General features: G+C 45.2%; 7 protein-coding genes across 7 annotated transcripts; 3 read left to right on the forward strand and 4 right to left on the reverse strand.

Moving 5' to 3' along the window:
- Positions 1-7,043: 7,043 nt before the first annotated feature.
- On the forward strand, positions 7,044-10,236 carry K441DRAFT_732623 (RNA-binding domain-containing protein; the record flags this gene model as incomplete). The annotated part of the gene is made up of 3 exons (XM_067654249.1): positions 7,044-7,145; positions 7,176-7,203; positions 7,582-10,236. The coding sequence occupies 3 exons, from the start codon at positions 7,044-7,046 to the stop codon at positions 9,987-9,989; spliced, it is 2,538 nt and encodes an 845-aa protein (XP_067499799.1). The 3' UTR covers positions 9,990-10,236.
- Positions 10,237-11,188: 952 nt separating this feature from the next.
- On the forward strand, positions 11,189-11,347 carry K441DRAFT_427455 (uncharacterized protein; the record flags this gene model as incomplete). Its single annotated transcript, XM_067641594.1, has 1 exon — positions 11,189-11,347. A coding segment is annotated over one exon (159 nt), but the record flags the coding sequence as incomplete, so codon positions are not given.
- Positions 11,348-12,589: 1,242 nt separating this feature from the next.
- On the reverse strand, positions 12,590-13,188 carry K441DRAFT_579934 (progesterone binding protein-like protein; the record flags this gene model as incomplete). Its single annotated transcript, XM_067644352.1, has 4 exons — positions 12,590-12,774; positions 12,843-12,900; positions 12,980-13,017; positions 13,080-13,188. 4 exons carry the CDS (start codon positions 13,186-13,188, stop codon positions 12,590-12,592), a joined length of 390 nt encoding a protein of 129 aa, XP_067499801.1.
- Positions 13,189-13,543: 355 nt separating this feature from the next.
- K441DRAFT_666378 (arginase family protein) lies at positions 13,544-16,535 on the reverse strand. The gene is made up of 10 exons (XM_067649652.1): positions 16,113-16,535; positions 15,626-15,722; positions 15,170-15,234; positions 15,062-15,103; positions 14,772-14,922; positions 14,684-14,707; positions 14,606-14,627; positions 14,251-14,519; positions 13,943-14,057; positions 13,544-13,884 (listed from the first exon to the last, which is right to left on the reverse strand). The coding sequence occupies exons 1-9, from the start codon at positions 16,359-16,361 to the stop codon at positions 13,957-13,959; spliced, it is 1,020 nt and encodes a 339-aa protein (XP_067499802.1). The 5' UTR covers positions 16,362-16,535; the 3' UTR covers positions 13,544-13,884; positions 13,943-13,956.
- A 288-nt stretch (positions 16,536-16,823) lies between these two features.
- K441DRAFT_579841 (uncharacterized protein) lies at positions 16,824-18,388 on the reverse strand (the record flags this gene model as incomplete). Its single annotated transcript, XM_067644345.1, has 5 exons — positions 16,824-17,224; positions 17,311-17,616; positions 17,672-17,917; positions 17,979-18,300; positions 18,362-18,388. 5 exons carry the CDS (start codon positions 18,386-18,388, stop codon positions 16,824-16,826), a joined length of 1,302 nt encoding a protein of 433 aa, XP_067499803.1.
- Positions 18,389-23,655: 5,267 nt separating this feature from the next.
- On the forward strand, positions 23,656-24,344 carry K441DRAFT_689547 (glycoside hydrolase family 45 protein; the record flags this gene model as incomplete). The annotated part of the gene is made up of 3 exons (XM_067652306.1): positions 23,656-23,730; positions 23,786-23,857; positions 23,961-24,344. 3 exons carry the CDS (start codon positions 23,656-23,658, stop codon positions 24,342-24,344), a joined length of 531 nt encoding a protein of 176 aa, XP_067499804.1.
- A 728-nt stretch (positions 24,345-25,072) lies between these two features.
- On the reverse strand, positions 25,073-26,666 carry K441DRAFT_666386 (uncharacterized protein). Its single transcript, XM_067649653.1, has 4 exons — positions 26,093-26,666; positions 25,983-26,034; positions 25,616-25,799; positions 25,073-25,470 (listed from the first exon to the last, which is right to left on the reverse strand). The coding sequence occupies exons 1-4, from the start codon at positions 26,229-26,231 to the stop codon at positions 25,324-25,326; spliced, it is 522 nt and encodes a 173-aa protein (XP_067499805.1). The 5' UTR covers positions 26,232-26,666; the 3' UTR covers positions 25,073-25,323.
- Between the last annotated feature and the right edge of the window lie 748 nt (positions 26,667-27,414).

Here is a 27,414-nt window from a genome sequence, read left to right on the forward strand (position 1 = left end):
TTAACCATGATATTTTAACCGTGCGCGTTATAGTTTAGGTTAACGCGTCCTACTTCAGGCCACCAACCCTTCTTTTCGGCCATCTCTAGATATTAGATAATAGCCAGAGGGCTTACAAGAAGAATGCAGCTTAAATTAAAACGCTAGGGGTTATAGTTGTAGAGTTATTTCAAAAATTTATTTTTCGCAAAGATTGGTGTTTTTTAGTAGTACGTAGTGGAGCGGCATATATGCGGCATATGTTGGGTTAATACGGCAGTACCGCGGCTGCTTATTAGGCGCATAACGCTCTACAAGCACGATATCACGGAAGCTGGCATTACTATACTCGTCTAGTATAATAACGGCCACCTTATTACTCGTTAGGAGGTTCTTACGGCGCCGATTAGCACTAGCCTCTAAGATAAGCCGCATTTATAGGTTTAAAATAATCCGTAACGGGGCCGTTATAGGCTAAGCCTAAAGCCGTTCCCTTGCGGTTTAATAAAAGGCGATAAAAGGGTTCCGTTCCTCAGATAGTATAGCAGTAAGACACTATAGAACAGTTACATCTAGCTAGGTATTAGGACGGGCCCGTAGCCAAACATCTATAGTATAACTAGGGTTGTAAAAGTATAGCTAGGTATACCGTAGAGTAGTATTAGTAGGAGGCTCTAGCGGGCCCTATAGATAGTAAAGCTCACCATATATCTGGGAGCAATTTAGGCCGCCATAGGCTACACCACAATTGGTAACAGTATAGTTTACGGACGTAAAAGCCAATGCTATATTATATGCGCGGAGCCGCTCCCTAAACTGCCTAGTAGAAGTACTACAGGACTCTAAAAGATTGCGTAGATATTTTGGTGGAGGCTAAAATAGAGGGAGGTTTATACCGCCGTATTTATAGCAGGCTTTAAAGCGTGGATTGCTAGGCGGTAATATACTAACACGTTTATTAACCTAATATAGGGCCGCGCAGAAGTTGTAGGTAATATCTATAGGACTAATATTTAGCTACTCCGTAATATAGCGGACTGTAGTAATAGGACTACAATCTGGCTGCTCCGCGATAGGGCGGACCGTAGTAGGTCGCGGCTAGATTAATATAGGCAGTCGCGGCTAGATCGATACGGGCGGTATAAGGAGGCGAGAAGTAGAGGGAGAAGCAGCGGCGGAAGTAGTAGCGGAGGCAGTAGCGGCTACAGTAGTAGCTGTAGTTTGGTTTATAGGCTGCGGAGGGTCTACTAAAGGTCGTCGTCGGGACCGTCCCTTTCTTTTCTCCTATATATAGAGTTAGAAAGGCAGTAAGTAAAAAAAGAGAAAAAGAATTAACTCTATAAGATTTATAGGTCTTATACGGAGCTCTTTAGCGGGTTAGTATAAAGTTAGCGGAAGGGCGATCCTGTTTATAGGCGTTACAAAATATATAATTGGAAGGCATTTAGGTAGTAGGTAGAGAGTATAATAGGTAGGGTAGTAATATATAGAAGATATTCAAGCAGTAAGGGGTAGAAAGAGGTTATAAGGTTGCAAATTTAATAGGGTAGCACGTAAAGTAGCACGTCCCCTTATCATGTAACCCGAACCAATTTTTAACCAATTGGAACCTTAGGTTTAACCTAAACTTAGTATATATTAGAAGGTAGGAAGCCCTAGAGCTAAGTCGTCTTTAGAGCTTAAATCTTATTACTTACTACTCTTAATATTAGGTTCTTCCTAGATTCTACTAGATTCTACCTATTATCTCCCTTTAATATTAACTTAAATCTTGTCTTAAGTCTTATTACTTTTATTAAACAATAATTCTAATTCGTCTTGGAGATCCTATATTTAATAAACATTAATAATTTCTAATATTTAGTTAGTTCTAACTTAGAGTATATTTACTAGATCTGGCTATAAGTTATTATAGAGCAACCGCTTATTAAACTTTACGTTTCTTATTCTAATAACCTTTTTCTAACTAGGAATATAGATTTAAATTATATTTATTAAATTATACCCTACTAGATATCCTATATAGGCCCTTAGCGCGAGCTTATTTAGGCGTGGAATATTATATTTAAGAGGGTAGGCCCTATAGCCGTAGACTTATAGATAGCCTATATTTAGTTTTAGTGGTAATATACCTATAGCTAATTAGATTTTTTTAAAAAGTATCTACTACCCAAGTCTTCTACTAGGCGTTTAATTAAGTAGATAGGTAGCTGCTTTATAAACTTTAGAATATAGCTTCTCTAGTAAATAAGCTATAATTCTTATACACTGAGCCTTCTATATAATTACCCCCCTAGATTATTCCGCTGGACTGTTCTATAATTAAGTATTAGGTGCTAATCTTTTAATACTAATTTCTTATTTAGCTACCTATTCCTTAAATTCGCCTATAAGAGACGTCTCTTTATCTATATAGATAATGGCTACCTTAAAGCTATATTGTTGTTTAATAACATTACAATATTTAATAATAATTTAGGTAAGGGACGACTTCTTAGCCATCGTCTCTACCTTATTTATTCGCGTTGCGTTATTAAGGAAGTATACCGCGTACTTATTGCTATTAAATACAACTATTCCGGGTATTAAATTAAGGTAAATTTTATAGAAAGGAACTAGCGACCGAGTTAGAGGTTTTCTAAATATCACCTTATAAGCTTTACTTACTCCATATAATTCGCATTCTACCGTTATCGGGCCCTTTAGAATCGCGCCCGTTACTAACTAAAGTAGTTACTTAATTACGTCTTTTTTAGTATGGCCTAATCGCTAGTGCTATATATAGCCTTCTGTGTAATTTAGCAGAGGCTTTAATAAGTACTTTATTGGCTTTAATTAAGTCGTAAATAAGGCCTCTGGTAAGTCTCTCTTTAGCTTATTATATTTAATTATAATTTAACTAAAGTGGTATTTATAGCGGGCGTATATTTTATTATCATTATAGAATAGAGTGTTCTCTTTGTTATTCTAGTAGACGTCCTTATTATTAAGCTTAGTACTAAGGCTGCTCTTATAAGTAGTATCTACCTCTTACCCTTAGGGTGGTTAATTATAACTACTGCTATTTTATATCCTACGATCTCTTTTATATATAATCCAGTATAGAGGTAGTCTGAGGTAGGCTTAATATCGCTAATAAATCTAGCTCTATTGTTAAAGATGTATATATTCGTTCCTAAGTTAAGAAAAATACTATTGTGAAGCTTGTAGTCAGAAGCTAGATTATAGGTTCCTCTTTAATAAACCGCGAAGACTTCGGTAGGCCCTTATAAGCTCTAATTACTGCCATCCTTTGGCTTTTTATTGGCTTAATCGTCCTTCTTATTAGCTTAATTATCCTTTTTAATTTACTTAATACAAGCCTTAATTTTAGGCGTTGTATTAGCAATCTTCTTATCCACCTTTTTCTAAATTTTGTTACTTAGTTTAAACCACAATAGGCGAGGAATCGACTCTATAATGTACTAGTACTTGTTAAAGTAGTAACGTTTTCCGTATAGGCACTCTAGTAGTAGTCGCCTTTCCTTCTTCTACTTATCTACTGACGATTAAGGCTTTAATTTAGGCTTTGAATTTAGTGACTTGTCCTTAAAGGTAACTCCAAATAATCCTCCTTGTAGGGTTTTGCCCTTCTAGGCGAGGTCTATACAACGGTGGTTTTAGTATATTTCGACCAGTTTAAAGAAGGTAGGAAGCGTCTTCTTCTCCTACTTACGCTTATTAAGCTCGTTCTTCCAATATTCTAACTAGCTTAGTGTAATTAATTTAACTATATACATAAAGTCTTTTACTAAACGATTACCATCTACCTTAAGTAAAGCTTACTCCTTGCACTTAGTGTACACCTTCTCCTACTCTTATAACTAGACCTTAAAGTTCTAGTTCCGAGGCGCCTTCTTAAGCCTTATATATTAAGTGGCTATTTAAAGCTTTCGGGCGTAGTTAGTCGGAGTAATTCTCTTCTTAAGAGATACCAAGACGTTATAGGTGGTGGTATATTTAAACGTGTAGATAAGGTAGATATGTAAAATAGAGCTTAGGATATAGCTGCGTAACGTATTAAGAGCTAACAGCTATTTTCTGTATAGCTTTATATTGTCCCTATAGTCGGCTTTAAGCATATAAAGCTCCTCCTTCTCCTCCTTATCTAGGTCCGCGAGCTTTATCTTCCCCCGGCTATTAGCATCCTTAGGTAAAGTACAAATAGGTTCTTTAAGCTGTAGTAGATCGGTCTTAGGTGTTAATAGGTTAACATACTTCTAGAGATAATTGTTATTCGCTTTTAACTTAATAACCTTAATCCATTTGTCCCAATTATTTGGGCTTATAAGAATAACGGATAATATAATAACGGGAGGGGTTTCTTATTAAGAGGTTATTGTAGGTAGTTGTCTATAATTAAGATAATAATTGGAATTAATAGGAATAAAGGCTTTAGAATTAAAGATAATATAGTAAACGGCCCGGGCTTATAACTGTTGAACGGACAATCAGGAATTAGAACTCTGTTTATTAAAGAGGGCTCTAGAAGCTCTCTTATATACATTAGGTAGGTCTAAATACAGTGACGACGACGTCGTCATGTAGTAGGTCATAGTTAAGAGAAACAGGTAATGAGACGTTCGATGAGACATACGAGCTCAAGATACGAGACAACTGAGACATAGTTCGTATAGACGATCTAGGTCGTCAGACAGTATTACGATGGTAGTAAGGAACTTCGATTCAGGTCGACAAGAGCCCTCTTTAATAGACAGAGTTCTCATTCTTGATTGTCCGTTCAACAGCAGTCTCGCCTCTGAGTCCGTCTACCGCTGCATTCTTTGCCATATTGCGCCTCTTAAAGAATATATGGGCAATGAGAAAGCTGCTAAAAAGAGCAGCGGTCTATGCATCTGGATATTTTGTGTTAGTGTCCTAGTTGTTGTTGCAAAAGTGCTAGTAAGAAGCACGGCGAAGCCTCCGACTTTTGATCAGTAGATTGAAACAATAGATAACCCGGAATGCCACAGGTCTTCTCGCACCTACGTACCTGTAATTTCAGCTAAAAAAGAAAAGGCTTATACTAGTCCATCCCCACTCTCTCCCGCCCTCCCAGCTCTCTTTATTTAACACGCATTCTATGAATTCTGTATCCCTGACATCCTCCTAGGCAATAGCATAGTAATGACGACGCTCCCCAACGTGACACCCCCAGCGAGACACAAAACCGCATTGACACCATTCCCTTCCCCGTCTGCATACAAATGGTGCGCAGCAAGCGGACTGACAATGCCAAACAACCTCCCCCAGAAACTCGCCACGCCGCACGCGATACCGCGCACGGGCGCCAGAAAGGCCTCGGGCGTCCAGCCGTACAGCACAGAGTTGAACATGCTCTAGCAGAAGTATTTCATGGCGCTGAGACCAATGTTGGATGCGGCACTCTCTACGGCACTGAAGACGAAGATAGAAATGCCCATAAGGGCGGAGGAGAGAACCATGGTGAGTTTGCGGCCGATATGAGGTGTCCGGTACAGAAGTGAACCAAAGAGGACTTTTATGGTGCCAGGGAGGTAGATGTAGACACAGCTGCAGGCGCAGCGGATGGAGAGGTGGATAGAGCCATTTTTGAGGGCGAGGATTTGGGGGAGGTAGAAGCCTAGCCGTTTGTAAGTCTTTTAAGCGCTATGAGCTGGTAGCATGGAAGGGTAAGGTGAAATGATGGGCGGTCGGGACAAGATATACCAGCGACAATAAAGCCCCAGAAGTCCATTATGTATGTCATCTAAGTGAGGATAGTTAGCCACCATATGGTTGCTCGAAAAAAGCAGCTTAAGCTATCAGAACTCGAGCTTAACTATCTCGGGCTAGGCCATACGCCGCTGCCTTGAACCGCTGCCTAGCATGAGCGACTCGCTGGCCATTGCGTCTTCGTTTTGCAATGCTTCGATAATCTCTAGGGTATTACGACCGTTCGATTTAGTGACATGATCGAGAACTTTGATCGCTTTAGGAACTTGGGGATTCTTGAAAGCGAAAGGCGACGAAGCGAAGGAGGAACACAAGAAGTGTGATGGCGCCGAGACTATAGAGGAGGCAACGCCATCTCATGTTGTCGGACTTGTGACAGCATGGCCGGAGAGCACATCTTTGCAAGACGGTAACGCGGCGTCTCCTTCAGAGAAATTAGAGAATAAGAATAGTTAGGGATGAAGCCGTAAGCAAAGGTACTACAAAGGACCACACCGATGGGCTGAAATGTGGAGAGAAGTGGAAGGAGATATCGTTTGTTCTATGATAATACCAACCTTGATGGTCTAAAATTATACATTACGAGTTGCATTACCTACGGGGTAAATTCGAGAGCTATGGTTGTGTCAATAGGGATATTTCCGCCCATACTAAAACCCACAAACGCCGCAAGAGCAAGAAGCGTAGTATACGAATTTGATACTCCAAGACAAAGCCCAAAGACGGAAGATATCAAGACAGTCATATTAAACGCCCATTTTCGACCTATTTAAGTATAAATAATTGAATTGGAAATATTGGGAGCGGAGCACAAACCAACAATGTCAACAAGGACTCCCCATGCGAAAGCACCTGAGGAGAAATGAGCAAGCCCGTGGTTGTGATATGATGAAGAATGTAAATTTACCGGCTGTAAGTCCTGAGGAGAAAGGTGGAGAAAGATTGCCAGTCCAACCATCTATTATTGTCATTACACGCCTTTGAAAGCAGATTCAGAGTGGTGTTACCATCAAATCCAGACTCTTGCTGAAGAGGATCCAAAACTAAACCAAATGCCTGAGCCCAAAGTAGATCAACCGTATGACCAAATCCACAGAGACCCCATATATATCATTGATACTTGCCCATCCCCATAAAATCAGTCTCCTAATTGATGAGAATACACTTTTTCCGATACAGAGTCAACCTATCCTCCCTAAGATCGTCCGTCAACGATCTTAACGGCCCGGCTCATCTGAAGCGACGGTGGGACCATGGTTAAGGTCTTTGCCATTGGTGCTTGACATGATGAAAATTTTCTCGGCAGAATAGATGATTGAAGAAGATAGACCATGGAGGATTTTGGAGTGTTTGCAGAGAAAGTTTATGTATTATCTAAAGCAACATTATTAGTGACAAGAATAGCCCCTGGTTCATGGAAAATTGGTATCTTTGTGAGTAACGTGTTGCTTGCACAGGCATAGACTTCGATGCAATACGTCAGAATTAATGGTAAGTTCAGTGTAGCTTCCAGGCTATACTAAACAGGGAAATGAGCTAGAGGGAGAGAGCGCGATCATGATGTTAGTGCAAGGGAATATGACGTCTGACGAATGTTCAAATTTTAGATAGGTTGAATGTGGATAGACTGTAAACATTCCCCTGCTAAATATGGTCCGGCCATCCGCTACATAGACGAATTTGCCTCTAAGGAATGGAAATGATGAGTAAAAAGCGTCAAGAAAAATTATACAAAACTTTTCCATGACGTAAGTCCAACATTTCAATGATGACACTAGTAAATGGTAGAGCAACTGTGTTTGTAATTTATTTAGCTAAGTTTGGTGAGGCAATTCTGGGGTTGAATGAGAAGAACTTGAGGCTCTAAAGGATATTTGGCCCAAGCTTTTTTGGCCAAGCTTTCGGGGCGGAAATTTTCCGGCGGTCTAAAATTTCTTGTGAGATACTGCCATTCGAAAACTCGACTCTACCGAAATACCCTACAACTCAATATGGGGCCTCGTCGAAAGAGGCAAAGGCTTTCTGAAGATGGAGCAGAGGCAGTAACGGCTGAAGCTGACATTGGTCAAGATGTACCCAATGGAGTTGAAGAAGCTCCAAACGACGAACAAAAAAATCAGCTCCAACAGCGCAGATCCCTCTTCATCCGCTCCCTTACAGCTACAGTCACGACTGACGACCTGACGGAGCTTTTCTCACAAACTTATCCAATTAAGCATGCAACGGCCGTCCTTGATCCCGCTACGAAGCAATGCAAGGGCTATGGATTCGTCACCTTCGCCGACGTTGAAGACGCCCAGCGTGCAAGAGAAGAGTTCAATGGATCTATACTACAAGGAAGGAAGATTAAGGTGGAGATAGCAGAGCCACGGCATCGAGAGGTTGACACAGAAATTCCAGGGCACAAGAAGAGTGTACCTTCAAGTGCTGCCGTAGAGGCCAAGGCAGTGCGGGAGCAGCAGAAGAGAGAGACGCAGCAACCGCCAAAGCTTATCATACGAAACCTTCCGTGGAGTATAAAAGAGCCGGAGCAGTTGGCTGTTCTCTTTAGGAGCTATGGCAAGGTCAAGCATGCTACAATCCCGAAGAAAAAGGTCGGGCTAATGGCTGGCTTTGGATTTGTGGTCATGCGAGGACGGAAAAACGCAGAAAAAGCTATGGAGGGTGTCAATGGCAAGGAAGTCGACGGTCGGACACTCGCTGTCGATTGGGCGGTGGAAAAGGATGCATGGCAAGATCTTCAGAATGGCGCTCAGAATAAGTATGAGGGTACTGAAGATGGCAAGAACATTATGGAAGAAGATGAGACCTCAGGAGATGGTGAAGACGCTGAAGATGCTGATGGAGTTGAGGAAGAGGGTGATTCGTTTTCTGATGAGGAATACTCTTACGATAATGAGACTGACAACGATGCTGGTAGTATTGAGTTGGATCACCTAGCAAGCCCTTTAAAAACCAAGCCCGAGGCAAATACCTTGTTTGTACGCAACCTTCCGTTTACCTGCTCTGACGAGAGCCTAAAAGAACGCTTTTCGCAATTCGGTTCCGTGCGCTACGCGAGAATTGTCTTGGACCAGGCCACTGAAAGACCTAAAGGAACTGGGTTTGTTTGTTTTGTAAAAGAGTCGGACGCCGACGATTGTTTGAAAGGCGTTCCTAGGATTCGCACCCCCCAAGATTCGAAAGCTTCGAAGGAATCTTCTACAGCCCTAACTGCGCACTCTGTTCTCCAGAACGAAGACGCTGACCCTACGGGACGGTATACTATGGAAGGCCGAGTGTTGCAAATCTCACGTGCTGTCGATCGTTCCGAAGCTGCTAGGCTGACAGCGGAGGGAGCTGCTCAGCGATTCAATCGTGACAAGGACAAACGACGATTGTACTTGTTATCTGAAGGCACTATCCCGAGGGATTCGCCGTTGTACCAGAAACTTTCTCCTTCCGAGATCACGATGCGTGAAGCTAGCGCTAAGCAGCGGAAAACTTTAATTCAAAGTAACCCATCCCTCCATCTCAGTCTCACTCGTCTCTCAGTCCGGAATATTCCCCGAAGTGTTACGTCCAAGGACCTCAAAGCTCTTGCGCGCGAAGCTGTGGTTGGATTTGCCAAGGATGTAAAGGCTGGAACCCGTCAACGGCTATCCAAAGAGGAATTGGCGCGTGGGGGTGAAGATATGAAACAGTCCGAAAAGGACCGAAAAACTCGAGCAAAGGGCATTGTTAAGCAAGCAAAGGTCGTCTTCGAAACCCACGATGGAGGCAAGGTCAGTGAATCTAGCGGCGCAGGGCGCAGCCGAGGCTATGGCTTTATTGAATACTATACTCATCGCTCGGCATTGATGGGACTACGGTGGTTGAATGGCCACGCTATCGGCTATCGCACGAAAGAGAATAAAGGAAAAAAGACGACGAAAGAAGAAGTCCTCGATAAGAAAAAACGTTTGATTGTCGAATTTGCCATAGAGAATGCTCAAGTTGTCAGCAGGCGCAGCGAGAGAGAGAATAAGGCACGGGAGCGACCGTCCGCCTCGCACAAGGGTGGTAATTCTGTGACAGAGAAGGGCGCAAATCAGGTAGGAAAATCGGGCCAGGTGCGTGAGAAACAAGGAACGCGGAAGCGGAAAAGGGGCCTGATGGAAGAGTGTGACCTTAAGGATCAAGGGCAACATGATGATGGCTCTGCCGCTGCAAAGGACGGGAAGTTAGCTAGGCGGCAGCAGATCATTGCGAAAAAGAGGATGATACGTCGCACACGCAAGAAGGAGTCGAGGCCTTGATGCTTTTCTTGATTTAAGATAATTTTCTTCATCGAGAATTTATTGATTTTAGTATTTTGACTTTGATTCGCTGTGCGTAGGTGTTCGGCTTAAAACTAGGACCAACTGGGCATGTCATACTACGGCGAAGAAACCTTATTAAGTTATTTTTTTTTTATCCTGTTCTTAGCCCGAAGGATTTATTACATCTCAGCGGCAGCTCCATTCTCTAGCGACCACTGATTGGCCTCTACTTTGATCCGCCCATCTGCAGATTCTGTATATCTACCGGAAATTGCGGCTCGGGGTGAGATGTTGAGCTTTGCCAATTCAGCTCCTAGGTTTTTCTCAGTGTACGCGCCTTTGTGTGCGGATTAGACCTTGCAACTTCCCCGGGATACCCCATGTGCAGAGATGGGTTACTCAAGATATTTGTACGACACTAGGTTGGCGAGTACTGACCCTCCAAATCAAGCCTTTTCACTATAGGAAAGTGAGCGCTCAGATTTCAGACGCTCACGACGGCGCGGTGGAAGTATGGCGAGATTCGGTTTCTAGTTTGTGTGGTGGAAGGCGAGCACGTTGGACTGGTGTGAGACGGATACACAGGATGGACGGAGCCCTTCCACGCTTCCCCGCGGGCGAGCTGCGTAAAGCTTGAGCGTACTGCCAATCGCCGAGGCGACGGACGACGGGAAGACGAAGAACAAGATACGACGTCAAATCTAGACCACCATACAAAGACGCTGTTTTCCATGGGTATGCGCAGAGCTCGTTGAGGTAGTAGAGAAACATCGAAGGCAGTGATTGGAGTGGCTAACAGAACAGCATCGAGCGAGTGCAGACTGGGGTTTGTTGCACTGTGCGAGCGTGTCCATATTGGGAAGAAAAGGGTATAAAGCAGAGTGCTATCTGGAGAGCTCTCCACAGATTGCTCTCGAGATTGTCTCTTTACACGCTTCCTAAACCAGTGCGAAGACTTATATCAAATACACGGCTCTGGTTTCCCCTCAGACCTCTTCTCTGCCACTTCGCTTTCAAGAACTTCTTGAAAACTGACTACGAAGCCATCCAGGGTTCAAACTCCTTATTTCTTTCCCATTTGTGACTCTTTTCGTTCTCATGACACTGGAAGTTTGCCAGCCTCCTCACCAACCCACACGGACGATTTCAGCACCCTGCTAACCCCTAATCACCCGACGCCAGGCACAAATCCGGAGATGTGTCACTACGAGTCAATCCACTTCTCCTGCGGGCATGTCGGGCGGCGGTTAATCAAGCACTGCCATTTTGCACGAAATGACCCCAACCACCAGTGCTTTGGTGCGTGGAGTATCAAGCGTGAATGGGCACAGCCTCGTGAAAACTGCGCTGCTTGTGTCGGCAGTGGTTTACCACAACGAGTAATTGGGGGTGGGGTGGACCCTGGTGGTGTAGGACAGATTAGGGGAGGCGGGATGGAGGCAAATGGAAAGTTTGAGTGTGGCGGGAAGTAGATTGAGGGGGTGAAGAAATAATGACAAAGAATAGGAGATAAGAGGCTGGATAGACCAGAGGAGAAGGGATGCAAGGGTGGGAAAAGTTGGATTGGAGAAGAATGAGGGGCAGGTGGTGTGTTTTTGCGCAGGGCATGATTTGGAATTGAAGCCGAGAGTATTCGATTTATAAAAGAAGGCTAAGGGTCCACATACGGCATAGCTATCTTGTAGAATTTCGGTTAATTTCCCTTTTGGCTTGATGGTAAGGAGGTAGCGTGTCACTTCGTGCAATGACATGGAATGAGTCAGTTTCAGCGATTGCGGCATAGGGATGGCTATTTGGTCGATGAGTGAGGTTGCTATTATGGTAACACAGGGCACTTTGGGCGATATCCAGTTTCTCTTTAGGGCTTATGTTATGTGTACGTAGATACTGCATCAGGCAGACTGTTCTCAATCTTCACTTGGCTAAGATAAACAATGCCATGCTTCAAATTTGATGTTTAGACGCCGGTAGTCTTGCATTCGACATTTTCTATATGTTTACAGTGCTTATTCAAACCGCCGAGTTAAATTGCCTGGTTCTTAATTGTATTATCACTATTTGAGCAATTATGCCACTCACGCCTAGGATTCTCTAGAGTTTCCGAGTGCATTGCGCATCTGTCTATTGTCAGGGCTCGTTCCTGGGGAAGACGGGAACCACGAGTATATTCCGTTGGTATGACAAGATCTCCGCATTCTTAAAGTTCAACATCGGCGTGGCACGACAGATATATTCCAGAGATGTTCGGCATTTAATAAGGCGCGTCGAAAATCTTGCTTCATTCTGAGGTACGAGAAGGAGAAGGAACGTAGACAACGGGGTCACTGATGGCGTTACCTGACGCGGACACAGAAATTCGCAACCTATCCCATCACCAACACCCGGTACGAAGGTCGTTTCGTTTCGGTTCTTTTCTCAATGATTACACTGCAGCCGAAGCGTTATTGTAGTGCAACAGCCAAACGATGAGGATCACAACAGCTAATCATGCACGGCATATGTGAGTTCAGCAGTTCTCCCACACAAAAACCGCGTGAGCATTTCCACGATCCGTGCCATTTACAGAGCGCGCTTTCGGCCATGCGGAGGAAGGCTTGTCATAGGTTGGCGGCGCCCTCGCGTTGTATTCGTCCAACGATGTTATATCGCTTGCTGAAGAAAGTGAACCAGTCATCTAGTACTTTCTTCTCTTTATCCTGAAGGTCTTCCCATTCTGTAACGCAGTCTTCAGATTTGAGAGAGGATTGAGCGAGAGCACGGTTGGGTTCTTTTCCAGCGAACACTAGTAGCCATAGCCGAGTTAGACTTCAGCCTTAGGTGTGAAATCATTGATTTGACGATGAGACATACCATGATACTGGCCTTTTGGTCCATACGCTTGGTTGCCGCTCACATCAAAGACTGTTCCCTAGTTTTGCAGATGTGTTAGTCTCACGGCGAAAGGTCTAGTCAGCTTGAAATTGGAAACTCGAGAGGGTTTGCGGTACTTTGATTGCCACAAGAGTGGGAAAATCCTCATTTATGCCTGCATACTATCTTGTCGGCGCAATCCTTGTACAAATTGGTAAGATGTATGAATGTTCTTACCATTGCATTTAGAGAGGTATTCAAGGCTGATAGGATCGTCCTTGGGAGGGTCAAGCTGAACAGGTTTCTTGGGCTCAAACTTCTTAGGTTCCTCTCCTTGACTAGACATGGTTTGAGTGCCAGTATATGAATAATATAAGTAATTAATAGTTCCTGAGGTAGTGGACTTGTTGGCGGTGGTCATGTCGGTTGGCGCTCGGAATTGGTGGGGTTGACATCACCTCGGCTTCGGGCCAACATCAAAACTATCTTGATCCTGATTGGCTAGCCATCTTCTACTCTGCTGGGCAAAAGCTAAGTTGAATTGGTAATATTGATGAAGAGAACCACCCCCCACACAATCTAGGTACGTACAGTACAGCAACTTTCCCACTTTTATTTTGCCACTACCGAACCCCAAGCGTAAAAAAGGCCACATTAACTCAAGGAAGGTGGTGGAGTTGAGCAAAACGGGTCACATTTTCCCTCAATGTGAATCTTGGGAGGTGAGAATGTTGCGCTCTATTTTTCAACTTCGATATATATCAAAACTCAATTCTCGCCATCACATAACAACTGTTTTTGCAGAGCAATGCCCCGAAGATACCCCAAAATTCCTACCCAGGTGGCTAGCCAAAGCCAGGAGACTATTTGAGAAAGGGGGCCGTGTCACTCGCAAGATCTAATCAACGGTGCAGCCGCCACTCTATGTTTACTCATACCTTGACAGGCTGCTGTACCATCAAAGCCAATAGCGAATGAACAACTTCCGCAGCTGCAAGGACCGTCGTCTCACCCGGGTTATCGTATATCGGTGCAACTTCCACTAAGCACGCAGTCTGCGATTAGCTTACTGGGGGTGCAGGGTTTTACGGAGAGCGCACAGAGTTGCAGACAACTAACCAACATCTGCCCCAATGACATCCATACCACTCATCCCATCAAGTATCGTAAGCAGCTCTCGTGTCGTCCATCCGCCCACCTCCGCTGTTCCGGTTGCTTGTGAAACGAGACGTGTTAGCCATTCACACTGAAGTATCACGGCTTAGGAACAACTGGGCTTCGATTAAGAGATACAAGACAATCTGCATCAAAGAGTCGATTCCGGGGCCACCAAGGGTACCAGGATTTCAAAATTTGTGAGCTTTGTGACCTTGAGATTGTGCGAGAAGAGAAACCGTGCCCCACTCACCTGGCGCAAATGCTGGATCCAGGACGTCTATATCAACACTGATATAGACCCTTGATCCGGCTACTCTCGCTTTCAGCTTCCCAATAACTCCGGCCGTGCCGATTCGATCAATATCTCTAGCTTTGACGATTTCGAATCCGCATCGGATGTCGTTCCTCACGTCTCCTTCACGGCGTATTACGGGGGCTCGAATACCTGCATGTATGGATGTATTGCGAATCAAACCTTCCTCGTGGGCGATGTGCAGGAACGTGCCATGGTTTACTCCACTAGTAGTACGACCAGTCAGCACCTCCATACTAACTTGATTCCAAACCCCTCGTTTCGTAGCATAAGCTGCCTCGGTTGAACTCACGCATAATGCGATAAACCGCCACCTGGGCCGGACTGTTAAAACTGAACTTATCACCTTTACGCACCAACTTAGACGTACCTAGTACCGTTGGATCCCATGTATCTACGTTATAGCTTCGTCAGCTGATCGTACCACACACCCTGTCGATCGTTTCAAAACATCTCACCAATATGGCTATCGAAATGTATAACACTCACTTGGCCCCACCGCTTGTACGTAGATCTAAGTGCCGACAGCGTAGTAGTATGGTCGCCACCTAGGGTAATGATTCTTGGAGTGGAATATTCGCTTGAATTCGTCTCTCGACCAGAAATGACCTACATCCACCCTATTATTTGATGTTCTTGAACGTAACACACTCATTGTAACTTTTCTACCATAAAACTTAGAGGTCATCAATGCAAATCCGGTCTCATCACTGTGTATCCTTGCAAAGGATTTATTGCTTCTACGAACCTTATGTACTTTATCCAGTTGCTGCAAAGCAACTGTATTGTCCTTCGCATTTTGGGTATCAGCTTTCAATATCCCTACAATTTGCTCACATCAAAGTGCTTCACTTACCAAAAACGTCAGCGGCGCATCGCCGCAATCAACAATTTTGGCCCAATCAATAAACACATTTTCTCCTAGACAGGGACAAATCAGCATCGGTAAGACCGTCTACACTGCTACCGTCCGCCCGCACTGCATGGCGGATCTAGGGAGTTAGAAATAGCGAGGGGATCAACATCTCCAGCAAGGCTATTACGCAGTTCGCCGTAACGGTGACCGGGCCGAGCAGGCCCTATGCAAGATGCTACTCTTAGAAAGCGAAATACTCTCAACGGTCTTTGAAGTTTGCTGACGCCGAGGCTGTGGTGGGACATATGGTAGAACGTGAGTTGCTCAGCCTCTCCCTCGCACCAGTGCATTGTGCAACGTTCCCACTTGCTTAAGTACGGCTTCACGAAGGAGAATACGGCTAAATATACGAGGCTGTGCGATGATGATACGCAAAATAGAACGAATAAGACAGACCTGTGTATATGCTCCAGGCATCTCCAGGCGCCATTCTTCTCGAACCTTGACGGATACCTCCGGGACCGAACCGCGCGCCTGGTCTGGCTGTGACACCCTATTTGATTGGTAGCAGTCAGCCCATTGCTGTCCATAGGAACTTTTCACCCATACGACCGCTTTCCACCCTTTCTCATAGACCCAAAACCTTACACGTCTTCTCCTCATTTCTTAGGTTAGACAGCGTCGATTGAACCCTTTATTGCTCTTGGAGCCCCTCATGAANCACGTTAGTCGCTGCGCCTCACTTCCTTAACCTGACTTCTTGAATGTTTCTCCATACATCCCATGCATAACTCCATGTATTGCCAACCTCATCAGCTAACTTAGGCATTTAGATCCCGTAGAGTCATTCTCAATATCAGGAAGACCATAGCCAACCATTATAAGACCCACAAACAAATCCGCACTTCCAAACTTCAGAAACACACTATAAGATTAAACTCACGGTATCAAAAGGCGCCCCCAGAATGGCTATATCAAACTTCTCCACCTTCTTTCCCTCAGCCAAGCAATGCACATAAGGCAAATTTGCGAAAGTCGTCAATCCGGAGAAAGCGCTACCAGTTGAGATGTCAATGCCACCGAATTCGCGAATGAAATTTTGCTGGTAGCCTGCAATCGGTGGGAATATAATGTCTCTGGCAAAGGCAAAGTCTAAGAGGAAGGGAAAGAGGAGGTGGTGTGTGAGTTTCATAGCGAACAGTTGGAATAGAGTAGATAGGGAGAAGCGAGTAAATAAAAGATAAAGTTGGGTGTAGAGGGAACAGAGGTTTTATTTTCCTCGTTTCCTATTCATATCGAAGATATCTTACATGAAGCATGCAGTCATAACCATCAGTCCAAAGATTTGCACTATACTCAAAATAGCAAGTCCTCGCGGCACCGAACATCACCGACAAGAGCAGAGCTTCTGGTTAAAATAAAAAAATCAATTGTATAGAAAGATATATATCTCATAGAAAGCTCAGACTACCTCTCAAGTAAAGAAAACCCGATCAACACCCAGGATAGTGAAGCCACACATATCCGATGCACCTCTCTCAGCCCATTCATACAACACAAGAACCTCCACAGTGATAACTCCTCGCTGGCTTCCCATGCCCACTAAATGAACGGCATGGCATCCTTAGCCTACTTGCCACCCTTGAGCATATCCTCAGCTATCTGGTCTACCCATGCTACCACTTCTCTCTGCGGGCCGCAGCGTCTCGTCTCTCTCATTCTTCTTCGCTGTCTCACTCTCACTCGCCATCTTCTTCAGCCTCTCTGTATCTTCTACCTTGGTATCCTTTGTTCTTGCCTCTTCCTCATCACTGTCACCTAGACTGAATGGATCGTTGTCGTCAGTCACTGGGTGTGGTACCACGCTCGTCAGCGGCTGCCATTTCCCGGTCTTGCCACCAGTGCCGGGAGACGGCTGTCGCTGGCCATGTGTAGGCGTTGGGTTACGATACAGGGCTTCAATCTCGTCGACAGGACCACCTTGTGGGGCTACGGGTGTGGGTTTGAAAAGGTCAGGGTTCGCGAGGGGCCGGTGCGGACGTGGGTTATGTGGAGCTGTTGTATAGAAAAGTCAGAACTTCCGAAAGGCCTTGGATACAATCTGCTATTCATAGAAATCTATGTGCTCGTTATGGACGTACCTTCCTCATCTCTTAATTCCAACGCCTCGAAGTCGTCACCAAGCATGCGGTTATCTGCGTCGTAGCGCTCGCGATCGCCGCTGCGTCGACTCTGTTCCGTGCTCTTCCGGACACCGTATAGTTGGTCTGATTGTGAAGGGCCGTAGTTCTGGCGCTGTTGATTTGAACCGCCGGGATGGACAACGCCGTCGTCATCTTCATCGTCACCATCAAGCTTTTTGCGGAAGTCGGTAATCCATCTATTTACTTTAGATTGGGTCTCCAAGAATCCTTTGCGAACATTTTCCTTGATCGCAGGAAGATCATCTATGTCAAATGCCTATTAGCAGGTGTATAGAACTGCAGGGTGGCATGTATATACCGTCGAAGAAGCTATGTTCCTTGTCATCGTAGAGCTCATTAGGCTTGAGTCCAGTCTCTCTGCGCCGCTGCGGCACTGGAGGATCTCCCTTTTCGCGCGATCCATACCCTGGAGCTGAGCTCTGGTAGTGTTGGGCAAGCTGTCGGGCATAGAGCTCATCAGCTTCCAACTGTGTTCGAACTTGTTTAGGGCGAGGAGGTTGAGGTGGAGGCGTTTCTTCGGCTTGAAAGTCGGGGTCAGACATGCCTAGCATGCTATTAGCTCTCGGATTCCTATTTCGTCCCCCGTGCTTATGTAGTTGACATACTCAGTAGAGCATTGAAAGCCGGTTCAACCTTCCCTCTACTAGCAACCAAAACAGCTTTCACGACTTTCGCGTCGATGGCTGGAAAGGCCTCGATAAGAGTGGCCTCCGCCTGCGCTTGAGGACTCATTGGTCGTGGAGGTTTGGGTGGCAGGGCTTCTTCTTCCTGGAAGCTCACTCGGGGTCTTGGTGATTTTGTAGGAGCTGGTGGCGACAATGGGTTTTCATGAGATGCGACGTTGTGGTCTTGAGGTTCGTCATCAAAATCAAGCTCGCGAGCTGTGGTAGGCGACTCGGCGCCCGATGTGGTCCCTGGTTTCGCCGTCTAGAGGGGTTGTCAGTGCGGTAGCTCCGTCGTGAAATGAGATGGCGGGGCTTCAGCTCACAGGCTTCTCCATAAGCTTTTCTGACATGTTTCAACAAGTAAAATTGAGGCTTTTCGAAGTAAGTAAAGGAGCGGGAATCAGCTAGGCATATAGGAGTCAAATGTATAGCATAGGGCTGCCTGGTTTGCGACAGTTTACGCGGCGTTGACGATCCAGTTGTGTGGCTTGGGGAGTTTCATGTGGCATGACGACGCTAGCACGTGGCTGCGGGCTGCGAAATTAAATACGACTCGTTGGGTTGGACCAGCCTTAAAGCTTGCACCCAACTTCACTATTATCAAGATCGCTTTATTCTACTGTTACAGACACGACATATTTAAGGCATATAATAGTCGACCAAGACCTTTACATATTATGATTAGAAGGAGACATCTCAATAATGCCAGGTCGTGACAAACCGTCTGTGCTCTGCTAGATGTAGTGCTAAGCAGGCAACTATAGTGGCGACTAATGAAACTATTATTAACTAGCTTATCCACTTTAATACGTATATTGCCGCAGTAAAATTCTTATTTTTGGAATATGGCCATTAACTGGCTACGCCTCTATTGCCTCTTATGGCTAGACCGTAAAGTCCTATGTGGTGTATCAAAGAGTGGAGAGGCGCTCGAGAGTTATAGTGTGGTTAGTCTTCAATCTCAATGGCTTCAAATAGAAGAGTTTTCCAATCATAAATGGGGATATCTCATCCTGTGAGTATAATTACCGCATAGTACGCTGTTTTGTCCTTATTTTATTTATAGAAATGTATCTCTTATTCCAAAAAGAATATCGGTTTTATCTAAATATACATATAAATTTCCTCATCGCTTCATGGTTTGGAGATATAATCTCCCGAAAACTTCCTATCTTCTAAAAGTAGATCCTTTTAGCAAAGTATACAAGTGATTTTGCGAATTGTTATTTGTTTGGGGATTTAACTTACTTTTAACGTTGTTTTGTTTCGGTTTCATACGCTCATTAATACTCTCTTCGACTATGGTCGGACTGTGCGGAAGGATTTCTTCTCTATGGATGTCGTGCGCTGTCGTTTTCTAGTAGCCTATTGGAAGCTGCATCGTAACAAATGATGCACTGCCACCTTCAGTGATCATCGGAAGTTTTATATTCCTGCAGGCCACGCAGGGACCGGTAATCGTTTTTCGCGCCTGTATCGCCTGTATCAAAGCCAAGAATCCATCACTTTAATCACGGGTGATAAGACAGTATAGGCCCGGTATTTCTTCTAGGGATCGTCTTCGGAAATGAAATCCAGGCTAACTTGAATATATGACCGAAAGTAGGCAGCAGCCTCGTCCTCGAGGCCTCTGAAGCGGTATAGAAGTCTCAGATATATGAGTGAAAACTTTGCGATAGCGGACTTAAAGATCTTTTGTGTATCTTCTCTACTACATAAGAGGTAGAGTCTGAGGACAGTACCTTTTGCAAACAGAAGACTAAGAGTATACAGGAAGCTTTTCTAACACAAGCGGCTGATAACATTTTCATCTTAAGAAATCGTTCTTAGAAGCTTCAAATGCACAATCTATCGGATACACATATGTTTCAGATCTTCCGTGCTAGCTCGTAAATGCTCTTGTTAGGTTTGTATAACCTACGTGTCGACCGGACATATCAGGTCAGAAATACTCGTGTAAGGATTTAAATCTACGTAGATACAGGCTTATATACAGGCAATGTGGTACCCCCTACGGGGGTCCCTGGAGAATGGTGAAACTAGACCGAAACTAGGCTGAAACTAATGTCTGACAGGTCGATAATATGGTTGCAAATACTAAGACAGCGCCTTATAGTTAATTAAAAATAACATGAAGTGCCTATTAACATTAATTATCTTATATATTAACTTTTATCTTAATTATAACTAAACTAGAGCTAGATAGTTAGGCTTATTTAATTATACCTAGACTATAGGTGTAAGGGATTATCGAACAGGACGATCAGGAGCCTCTATATATATATCAAGAGGCCGTCGAAATCGGACTTAGCACCTGTACGTGGTGACGGCTACGAACCTGCGGTCTTCGAAGTTTAGACTTAGTAGAGCCAACGTAGAGACGTCGCACAGCGTGCGGGTGGGAGCTGGTGGTCGCTGAGACGTTGCAGGTAGTGAAAAGTTTTCACACGAGATAGTAAGATCTCGAAAACTACCACTGACGTAGTAGACGACTACTACGCCCTTACCCGAGCCCACCTGTGTAATCCTCATGGATACGAGTCGGACTTAATGTCGAACTGACCACCCTATGTCCCACTACCCCGCTAATGTCTTACAAACCTGTTTCTATTACCTATTCATTACGTACTACCTCATGTATATATAGTCTCTTTTCTTCGTAGATCAATCTATACACGAGCCCTCCTTTCCTGACCTAATTGTCCGTTCGATACTTAACGTCCCTGAACCCTAAATTGAAGACATCGACGACACCTCACATCGACGGACGAGCGAACGAGCGACGGACACAAATACACCCCCGCCTAACCCCCAGGGCGATCGCCTGCGGAGCATGCGGTCACTCGCCGTCTGCACCGTATTCTGCCTGGTAGCCTGGACAACAACCCCACAGTTTACCCTGTCTCCTCCCTACGACTGGTCACCCTAGGGAGGGCCTAGCAACTAGGGCCTAGGCACAAAAGACGCCCAGAGCACATACACATCCCGCTCGCCTTTCGGTATTATAGAGCTAGTTACGGACGAATACCCTTACGCCTTCGATAGGCCTTAGGGAGGGAAGGGGCATACGGCAATCTACAAGAGGTGGCGTGTATAGGGGACGGTCAAGACATAGGAAACTACTAGGATGTGGCTGAGTTATCAATCAACAGCAAGGCCTAGCTAGGGCGTAGTGAACCCTAGCTGCGGATGAGCTGGAAGAAGGATGTAGTAGTTACCAAGGAGATCTACAGCCTGTACGAGTTTCGGCTTCTCCCCGGAGTGCGCGCAGCGGTACACACACGCAATTTCGCTTTCTTGCACACTAGAGAACTTCAAGTTTAACTCTTACGATTAAGCTTAAAAATTAGAGACTTTACCTTTCTTGCAAGTGCACAGTGTCTACGCTGGATGGTGCACTATTAGCGAAATTACGAGTGTACCGCTGCGCGCACACGGGGGGGAGAAGCCGGAGCTCGTACAGGCTGTAACATCTATGGAAGTCTAGACGTAGTTACGAGGTGGCCCTTAGGGCCGCCAGCTACGTGCGGAGATGGTTAACGGGTTTTTGCCCTGCTAAGGTGGCTTATAGGGCTTTTCTCCCCCTAATATACCAGGGGTTTTTCCCCGTCAATATTACTTTCCCCTGTGTGTACGGAGAAGTCTGCGTGGGCCGTGCTAGGATCCGTATCAGACGTTAAGCAGTGATTAAATAATAATAATATATATCAAGAAGTCGTCGTTAGCTTCGTCCAATCTACGACGTATTTGGTTAATCGGTTAGAGCTTCAAACACTTATTGTTTGACTAAGGACTGATGCGACTTCTAAAGTTCCATAGGTCGACAGGGATTAAGTAAAGTATATTATCCCTTCAACCGTATCGATAAGGATATAGCCAATCAGACACTCTCGTTTGAGCTGGATCTTGGCAACGTGATACCGGTGCTCATATGCTTGGCACCAAGGGTTGGACGCCAGCGTGCGAAGGGATAATACGAGTATAAAATCTATTAGTACCTAAGGCTCTAGGAATGAGATTTTAACACGCTTATTCTTTAGAATAATATATTAATTAGGTTACACAAGATCTATATCGTTGAAAGTACATTTTAGTAGTATAATTCTGGTAGGATGCTATTTGTTAGTATTTTGATGTTCATGCACGGGCCACAATCGTCTACTATGGTACCCGGCCGAAGTTTTGTACATCGTCAATGCGCTTACAGGGGCCAAAGAGGCTTGAAATCTATTCAATTACTAATTAGAACCTGGCAAATCTACGTTGCGCAGCGATTACTGCCAATATTGATTGGTACATTTTTGTCGGGTGGCGTTGGCAGGCCCCCTGTAAGCGCATTGACAATGTACAAAACTTCGGCCGGGTACCATAGTAGTCCTCCACAACGATTCAGATGTTTGAAACGGTGGGTCAAATGAAGCAAAGAAGTTGCTTAGAAGATAATACAAGGTTCTATTGCAGCATGAGAGAAGTCTTATATAATTATACGCGTGCCTGATCACAAAAACTACATGCCACTCTCTTACATCTCCGCCGGTCATCGTTATGGTCACCTTTCCAGATATCTCCAGAGCAATCGTACCCCATGGCGTTCCGCATACTAGTTAGGAAATTATTTTCCTAGTGGCATTCTTCTCCGCATTTTCAATTTATGTGATCGCCGATGCAGTGTGATACCGACGTTCTGGCTAAATTGACTAGCAATTCCATCAAATCACACACCACGGAGCCCATCGCCCTGCACCCAAAATTCCAGAAGGCAGCTACCCGGTTGACCCGAAATATATGAAATGAATCAAGCCAGGAATATACATCACCTCTTTACATCTCGTTATAAGCCCCTGTTGATCTTGGCGATCAAACGGGATAATTTCATACCTTTTTAAGTACCATTTTAACGTATTTCTGCCTATTTTAGGTATAATTCTATACAGAAAGGGTATAATTCCGCTCAGTTTGATCGGCACGATCAACACGCACTTACAATGAGATGCAAAGAGGTGGTGTAAGTCGGGGTACGAACTCTTTTTCGGCCACGTACGGTGGTCGCTAACAAAAGTTCTTGCATCTTCCTAATTAGGAAATTAAGCTTTAGACACGATCCCACTACAAATGCGTAATTTTTAGAATTGCTACGTAAATTACAGCACTAATAATTTTTAATAATTTTTAAGTTATAATAACTACTTTAACACTATTAATTACGCAATTGTTTTAACTTAGAATTTATATAAAAGCTTATAAAATTTTACATAAAAATATAAAAATATAAATTTATTAATATACTAAGAGAGTTAGTGAATTAATTTCTTAATTAGGAAGGTGCAGGAGCTTTTGTTAGCGACCTTTCGTAGTGCTTTAACTTTCGTATTCATCAACGCGTTTCAGGAAGAAGCCCTATTCGTCATCTAAATTTGCGTCCGACTGCACACCGTCTCCATCATTTAGCCGTAGTGTTTCTCATGAAGAAATCTAAGCTGCTCCACCAGCATGACCCGTTTCTATATAAAAGGGAGGGATGGGCATATCCTTCCGGAGCTTCCAAGACGCCCCAAGACATTCGTTCACGTCTAAAAAGCTAGGCAAAGCACTCGACATACCGAACAATTGGACCAAGATGAAGGCTGTTTATGTCTTAACTATTATCACCAGTGCTGTCTCACCAGCATTGGCTCTCAAAGCGACTACCACTGTGGGTGACGAGCATCCTCCCAAGGAACTGGACATGATCTGACATCTCCACACAGCGCTACTATGATGGCCTAAAGGGTGCTTGCGGCTGTGGCTCCGCGTCCGGCAACTCAGCCTTCTCGTGGCAGGTCAGTATCCAGGACACCTCCGCGCGCCCTGCGCCTTCCTCTTTCCTCCCCCAACGCCACCACATCTATGGCCCTCCACACAACCAGCTGACCAGCCCACCAGAGCGGCATTGCCGCCGGCATCTACACAGCCGCGGCCTCGCAAGTCCTCTACGACAGATCCGGGCTCTCCTGGTGCGGCGCCGGCTGCGGGAAGTGTTACAAGCTGACCTCCACCGGGAGCGCGCCCTGCTCCTCGTGCGGGACGGGCGGCGCGGCAGGCAAGTCCATCATCGTGATGGTGACGAACCTGTGCCCGAACAACGGCAACGCCCAGTGGTGTCCGACCGTCGGCGGTACGAACCAGTACGGCTACTCGTACCACTTCGACATCATGGCCCAGAGCCAGGTGCTAGGTGATAACCCCGTTGTCGATTTTGAGGAGGTGACCTGTCCCGGCACGGCGACTAGCGATTATAGTCAGTGCCAATGCGCCACGTCAACGTAGAAGGGGAAGTGGGTGGTGGAGGGGGTAAGGGGAGGGAGAACGTTGCTAGCGAAACCGGGCATTAAAAAGAAAATTTGTTCCTGTTTGTATATAACACAAAAACTATATCATGTTCTATGATCATTCTTTCTGATAAAACAAAATTGATTTGGCGGAAGAGAAGGAGGAAGTCTACGGGAAATTGGTCCTCATATATCGGTCTCTCGAAGCAGTACCCATGCATTCTACATAGGTTCATAGCTGCGAGCAGTTACTACATATCATGAAAATCTAAGAGATGCATCAGTAGGTCTCTTCTGGAAGAAGCGGTCAGGAAAACTTCAGGAATAAGAATTGTGTCATTTAGTATTCCTTTCACATACGACCACAGGTACCAGAAAGCAAGGCGTCCCGTTCGCTCCGCCCTATTTAAGCTGGTAACCGGCGGATTAGTAGTTAGGTGGGTGACCACTAGCGAATCCCTGCTGTTGTATGTTTTTTGTGTCTTTGATTTTTGTGGGTCTTTGGTATTTTGGGTTGGTGGTTGTTGGCGGCCAGTGGCCGAAGTCGAGTTGTCGGGTTGACTTGCCGAAAGTAGTTTGGCAGCAAGAGCGGGTCCACTGAAGTAAGATATTTTGGTCAACGTATACTTTCAAGAGCACCAGACATCACGCCATTCTCTGGACATAGGATTCAGAAAGCCATCCTTCGCATTCAAGCGGACGCTGTCCACCGTAATGATCGAAGTACCAGTACAAATATGACCGCCCGTCTCACCATAGACCCACCATAGACCAGCCAGAAATTGCAGCGACAGCGACACTACCTTCTAGTCAACCTAGCCGGCATCTCAGCTGTGCTTCATGAATGTAGACATCCCCAGGCGCCCTCAGAGTCTTCCAGCACTCAAGCGCACATCCATCATCCATCGATCATCGAGCAACAAGTAACGAATATGATCGAGGCCCTATAGACCCGAGAGAAGTGGGCGAGTCATTCATTACTCGTCAGCACCGCCCTTCTTCTTGGACTTCTTCGATGGTTGTGCCGCGCCTTCCTTCTTCTGATGCACGACGAAGCGGGTGTAGCACTCCTCCTTATCCCACTCGAAGCCCGCGAGAATTGGGTTCTCGAGTTCATCGTCGGCCTAGACGGACAACATCAGCAATCAATTGGACAATGGGGGATACCACATGGGTGTAACAAATGTTCAAGATGGATAATCGGGTTAATGTAGCCCCATTTGGAATCATTGTGATGAATGAAATCAGAACAGCGATAAGGAGATTTACCTTCTTCTTGAATTGCTTGTAGATTGCGTCTAACGCATCCTTAATTGTCACACCTTTCAGGTTCCGTGCGGTGACTTCTAGTCCGAGCGGGAAATGCAGGTCGACCTTCTTGACCATTGGGACGCAGAGGGGTTTTTTCAGGAGATCTTTCTCATCTAGAGACGCAGGCGAGGTATTGAGCTTCCTGCAAAGGGGTTTTATTAGCATTACATTCAGCCATTGGATTAGTGAGTATCTTGCGGGAGAACACGGATGATGACTAAGATGGCTCCAGAGAAGAGTAGGTGAGATGGAACAGTGAGTGGGGAATGATACAATGTGGGTGCACAGGGGCAAAAATGCAAGCTACAGGACGACAGCAACATACCAATTTAGCTTCTGAGTTTCCGGAGCAATCTTGATCTCCTTTCCCTCTTTCTCTGCCAACAGTATTAGCGCCACGGCAATGGTTAGACAGCTAATAACAAGCAAACTTACCTAGGTCAGCGATGTTGTAGACATCAATCGCGGTGCTACTACCCCGACGATGACCCTTCTTCTGCTCCTTACCCTGGGCTGGCTGCTCGTCGATGAGGGAATCAACCTTAGTGAGTGCGTTCTGTATTTCAGCCGACATGATGTGTGGCGTGATCGAAGGCTAGGTAAAGAAGTAAAGGTGGTAATGAGGAACAGACAATGATAATAGGTGTGTATTAGTGGGTTAGATTGAGATAGAGTTGAGTTCGGATTGAGTGATGTACGAGTATTCAGGCACAGCGGTGTGTGTGGTGGAAGAAGGAGAGAGAAGCAGGCACAGCGGGAGATTGAGTGAGGGGTCACGGAAGGTCAGGAGCTTCGTCACTTGATCACTACACCTGGGCTCGTCCGCCAAATTGGTTACTGTATCGGGTCTAGCTCGCTATGCAGCTTTGTCGTTAGCGCCGACTCTCGCATTAGTAAAATGCGGGGGATGAGTGGAGAGAAGATGAGGACTGGAATACTAATTACAAAGAATACATTAGGTGTGCTACTTGCGCTCTCAAGCTTTGGATGAGGTTTCGGCACTTGAAGTAGTTGAGGTCAACAAGCGTTGAACGGAACGTCACGCTGTCCTTGTGCGTCATCTAGCGGAGATCAGCCCGCCCGCTCGCGTAACCGTGCAGATGCGATGACTACACCAATACCCCAATGTCCACTCGGGCACTCAAGAAATACAATACCAAAACTCATCCTTTCTTCATTTATAATCACAAAAAATAATACAGATACGTATTCACATCCGAATCTCTCTCTTAGTGGTTGCACAGCCCTCTAGGGCGTTGTCAGTTCGTATCTCAGCAAAGAAGATAACAATCAATATTGCGAGGCTGCCATCGGTCAGCTCCGTTCTCATCAAATTTCTTTTAAGCCAATATTAACTTACCGGCGGATTCTCAGCACCCCAGCCCCCTGGAGGATTACAATAATTAGCCAGGGTGATATTCCTATTAGTGCTCTTCCACAGTGCAGTATCATAAGCGAATTGAACATCTTCACCTAAGCGGCGTAGGCTAATTAACCCTACGGGCATAGGATTGATTGTATATATATTGATCTTTGATTAACATCTGCAACGAATCCTATCTAGGCCCGCGCAGGCTACTCCGTATATAAGGGGAAATTATGTATCGTACAGGAAAAAACCCCTGGCATATTAGGGGGAAACCCCCTATAAGCCACCTTAGTAGGATAAAAAACCCCGGTTTAACCATCTTCGCACGCAGCTAGCGGCTATGCCCAGACCTCCGCTAGATCTTAGATCTCCGTAGTTACCACTGCAT

The sequence above is a fragment of the Cenococcum geophilum genome (assembly GCF_001692895.1).
Source record: "Cenococcum geophilum 1.58 unplaced genomic scaffold K441scaffold_48, whole genome shotgun sequence".
In the NCBI taxonomy this organism is placed as follows: domain Eukaryota; kingdom Fungi; phylum Ascomycota; class Dothideomycetes; order Gloniales; family Gloniaceae; genus Cenococcum; species Cenococcum geophilum.